The sequence below is a fragment of the Nicotiana attenuata genome, unplaced genomic scaffold (genome assembly GCF_001879085.1).
Source record: "Nicotiana attenuata strain UT unplaced genomic scaffold, NIATTr2, whole genome shotgun sequence".
Lineage (NCBI taxonomy): Eukaryota > Viridiplantae > Streptophyta > Magnoliopsida > Solanales > Solanaceae > Nicotiana > Nicotiana attenuata.
Window position 1 is genome coordinate 148,977 of NW_017670895.1, and position 4,746 is coordinate 153,722.

The following is a 4,746-nucleotide window of genomic DNA, read 5'->3' on the forward strand; positions in this document are numbered from 1 at the left end:
TACCAAATCCTAAACAACTTTGGTTTCCTACTACAACTTTGAATTAGATTTCCAACAGGGGGTATTTCGAGATCACACAGGCAGATGGATCGTTGGGTATATCAAACATATCCACAACACTGATGTACTCCAAGCTGAGCTCCTTGCACATTTCTATGGGCTCAAAATTGCACTCGCTCGAAATTTACATCCATTACTCGTGGAAACAGACTCACAGGTATTGACCCAAATCCTTGATATGGACAATCTCAAACACTCACATTTATTTACTGCCTGCAGGTTGATGCTACATGATCTCCAAGTCCAACAACTTGTCCACACGTATGGGGAGGGTAACGGTGTGGTATAATGCACTAGAAAAATATGGCAAATCAATGATTTAACCTAATCTTCGGGATGTTCAAGTTTTTGACAACCCCCACCTTTTATTTCCTCGCATTTACATTTTGATGTAACTGAAACTAGAACTATATGTTCAGTTGCAAACCCTGTTTCTCGTTTAACTTAGTATTAATGAAGTTCTTCCTTTAACCAAAGAAAAAAGAACTCATGTTCGATCATGGACTAAAGTCTAAAACTGACACACAACTACACCCATAAATGGGAAATGGTACACAAAATCTGTGAGATATATAGCCTTTTGCTTCTAGGGCAGGAGCTGGAGAAGTAGGTATGATTCGGAAAAATTCATTAGCTTTTAATTTGTTTAAATTTTGTATTTGTAAAAAGTTTATTAAATATTCATAAATATTTAATTACAAATCTAATTACTCTTGAGCCGAAGGTCTATCCCAAACAACCTCTTTACCTGCACAGGGTAGGGGTAAGATCTGTGTACCTCTGTCTTCACCAAACCGTACTAGTGGAATTATACTGAATATGTTATTATTGTTGTTGGTATTGAATCTATTTACTAAGACAGGCTATGAATTCAAGCTATGAATATGTTATTATTGTTGTGTTCATCTAGCTTTGTAGGCATTATCCAAAAGTCAGTATTCTTTGTTTTGTTACATAAAAAACATTTTACTTTGCTTCACTTTTCACAAAAATAATGTTGATCATTTTTTGTTAAAAACACACCTAAAATGTGAGCGAAAACAACAAAAATGATCCTTATATTTTGTGGTAAGTTGAAAAGGCTCACTTAAATGTACTTCCTAGTTGTTTTGATTCCATAAGGCTGTCAAAAATGAATACTTTTGATTTTCGTCGAGTATTTAATAAACTATAATTGTTACTTTAATGAAAAATGCGAAAAAGGAATTTATCATAGAATCACATTTAGAAGTGTGTTAATTTAGATTTTTGACTATTTTTGGCCTATTATAAGATTTGGCATAGCTTTTTGAGGTGTATTATGCTATTTCAAAATTTGTTTCTAGCATCATGTGCACTTTTGGTTTTGGGACTTCTGTAGTTGGCAAGTCTATCCACCAAAGTATTTAGTCTTGCAATTAGGTATAAGATAATTGAATTAGGTATTGCAACGTGGAGTAAGACGAGGCATATATCGGGTATAACCGATAGCCCGAACCGATAATATGCTATTGGATTATCGATATCGGGTTATTGGGTAAATAGTTCGGTAACGGTTTAATATTTTTTGACTATTGGGTTATCGGTTGGGTCTCGGTTTACCCAATTTTATTAACGGTTTAACCGATAGCCCAATAAGCTTTATCAAAATTATATTTTTATCCACTGAGTATATAAAGCCACCTTATGGCTTCATTCTCTCAATTCTCTCACTCTTCATCTTCAGACCTTAGTCATTTGAGTAAGTTTTAAACTTTTTTGAATTTTTCATCTTAATTCTTCAGTTAAAATTTTAAATTTTAAACCTTAAAGAATTAATTGTTCAGATTTTTAGTTTTTCTATTTATTTCTTTTGTTGCACTGATTCTTTGCATTTATAAGATCCGGATTTTATTATTTTCCTATGAATTATGCCCGCCCGCAGTGAGATAGTTAGTAAGATTAGATTGTTGAATGACTTATTTCTTGCTCTGAAAATTGAGATCACTCATGGGATTTTCACATGCAAAGAAAATTTTATTTTCTAAAGTAGAAATTTAACCCCTCTTTTCTTAAGAACACAAATTCAGTTTCTTTCTTTGAACAATATGATCATGATTTCTATAATAAAAGCATGAAATATTTGGATGTTTTTGATTCTTATCAGGTAAACCGATAACCGAATCGAGTACGATCAATAACCGATTAACCGATACCTGATAATCGATATCTTATCGGTTCGGTTATCGGTTTAGCATATTTGTAAACCGATAACCGATATGCCTACCCGATAACATTCACAATCGAACCGACCGATACCCACCCCTAACGTGGAGGCAGCAGTAGCATGCACTTCTCTTTCTTATTATTGCTATACATAGTACGTAACCTCAAAAACAAGAATCATCAAAAAATGGAAAAATCACATGAGAATGAGCATCCAGTAAAGGCCTTTGGATGGGCAGCTAAAGACACTTCTGGTGTTCTTTCTTCTTTCAATTTTTCAAGAAGGTAATTCTTTAAATTTCTCAAGATTTTTATCATTCTTTTAAAAAATGAATTTTTGGGTTTGGAAAAGTATAATTGAGGTTTAATTTGGTTTGAAATGGGTGCAGAGTCACGGGTGAGAAAGACGTGCAGTTCAAAATTTTGTATTGTGGAATTTGCCATTCTGATCTTCATCAGCTCAAGAATGAATGGGGCACCAGCAAGTATCCCGTTATACCTGGGTAAGTATCCCCCTAATTCTGGCAGAAATATATGTATGTATACCTTAAAAATAATTATATAGCACTAATGGAAAAAAATAATGGTATCGCCATCACGTTAAAATCTTGGGTCCGCGCCAGATATACTACAAACATATTGATATTTGTGATAAATCCTAATCTGGGCTACTTTTTCTTTCTATTAAATGTTTGGACTATATGGTAAAAAAAATTTGAATCTCAAGAAGAGTATGTTAATACTAGAGCAAAAGTTGTCTTTAATCCCAAGGAAATACCTGAGTGGAGGGGGCATAGGGGGCACAGGAGTTAGGACTGCTAATTTATTTTTTGAGTTAAAATTAAAATTCCCTAAACTATTACGTTTTTGTCAGTTTCCAACTTAAACTATTCGGGATTTTGGATACTGACAAAAGCGTGATAGTTTTAGGGGGTTTTAGTGTATTAACTCTTTATTTTTATAATGTGTTCTTGATGTGTTTTACTATCTAGCGCGATTTATCTCAAGGATAAGATGTGTAGCTGTTCAATTACCTATTACCTTCATCTTGCAACTTTAAAGTGAAACTAGGTAACATGTTATGTCTTAGATGCCATTATAATTTTGAATTAATGAGATCAAAACTTTTGACAATCTCAATTGTTTTTCAGGCATGAGATTGTCGGTGTGGTAACCGAAGTTGGTAGCAAAGTGGAAAAGTTTAAAGTCGGAGACAAAGTAGGGGTTGGATACTTTGTAGGATCATGTCGCGAATGTGAAAACTGTACCAACAATCTCGAAAATTACTGTCATGATCAAATAATGACATCCAATGGTACTTACTCTGATGGAACTATAACGTATGGAGGTTACTCCGATATCATGGTTTCTGATGAACATTATGTAGTTCATTGGCCAGAGAATTTTCCAATAGAAGCCGCTCCTTTACTATGTGCTGGAATTACAACATACAGCTCGTTGAAATACTATGGACTTGATAAGCCCGGAATGCGCATTGGTGTTGTTGGTCTTGGTGGTCTCGGCCATATGGCTGTGAAATTCGCAAAGGCATTTGGAACTAAAGTGAGTGTGATTAGTACATCTGCTAATAAAAAACAAGAAGCAATTGAGCGTTTGGGTGCAGACTCATTTTTGGTTAGTCGTGACCCTGACCAAATGCAGGTGAATTTGACTTTTGACTTTATACCTCGATCAATCAATCAACTATGCTTCAATCTTAAACGGGAGTTTGACATAAGAATATTAATTTTTGTCCTTACCTCAACCAGTCAACTAACTACGCTTCAATTTCAAACTAGTTTGGTTATTAATTTTGGTTTTGTACATGTATGAGCAGGCCGCAGTGGGCTCACTTGACGGTATCATTGATACTGTCTCTGCAGTTCACCCTCTTTTGCCATTGATTAATTTGTTGAAAACTAATGGGAAGCTTGTGATGGTTGACCCGCGATTTCTATCTATTCTCATTCTGATTAAACTGCAAACAATGATACACAATTGAATAATGTGAAAAACAGGTAGGAAGCTAGTAGGAGGGAGTGTTGTAGGAGGGATGAAGGAAATACAAGAGATGGTAAATTTCGCGGCAGAGCAAAACATTACACCAAATGTTGAAGTCGTGCCAATGGACTACGTGAATACAGCTTTAGAGCGTCTTGTGAAATCGGACGTGAAGTATCGTTTTGTGCTTGACATTGGCAATACATTGAAATAGAGTTAAGAATATGGGACTTCTTGTTCTCGCGTGTATGTGTATTTTAGGTATGAAAATGATGAGTTCGAATGCATAAGATGACTATATTTAGTAATTTCAACTCTATAAATTAAGCCTTCTATGAGAAGGGGCTAAGGCATCATTTGTTAGCATTTAAAGGAGGTCATCGAAATTTTAATTATTCAGATCTCGATTATTAATTGTGTTTATTTTAGATCTAAATATTAATCATTCAGATCTTAACCATAAAGATATTTTTTTTAATTTTATAATCACTTAATGGATCT

The 4,746-nt window shown here is 34.4% G+C and overlaps 1 protein-coding gene across 2 annotated transcripts; it reads left to right on the forward strand.

Moving 5' to 3' along the window:
* The first annotated feature begins 2,046 nt into the window (after window positions 1-2,046).
* On the forward strand, window positions 2,047-4,532 carry LOC109244302 (8-hydroxygeraniol dehydrogenase-like). 2 transcript variants are annotated; one of them, XM_019411364.1, is made up of 4 exons: window positions 2,047-2,529; window positions 2,634-2,747; window positions 3,396-3,906; window positions 4,082-4,532. In XM_019411364.1, exons 1-4 carry the CDS (start codon window positions 2,366-2,368, stop codon window positions 4,244-4,246), a joined length of 954 nt encoding a protein of 317 aa, XP_019266909.1. In that variant the 5' UTR covers window positions 2,047-2,365; the 3' UTR covers window positions 4,247-4,532. The 2 variants fall into 2 exon arrangements, with proteins under 2 accessions (XP_019266909.1, XP_019266910.1); XM_019411365.1 differs by having other exon boundaries at window positions 2,063-2,529; window positions 4,263-4,532.
* Window positions 4,533-4,746: the final 214 nt, after the last annotated feature.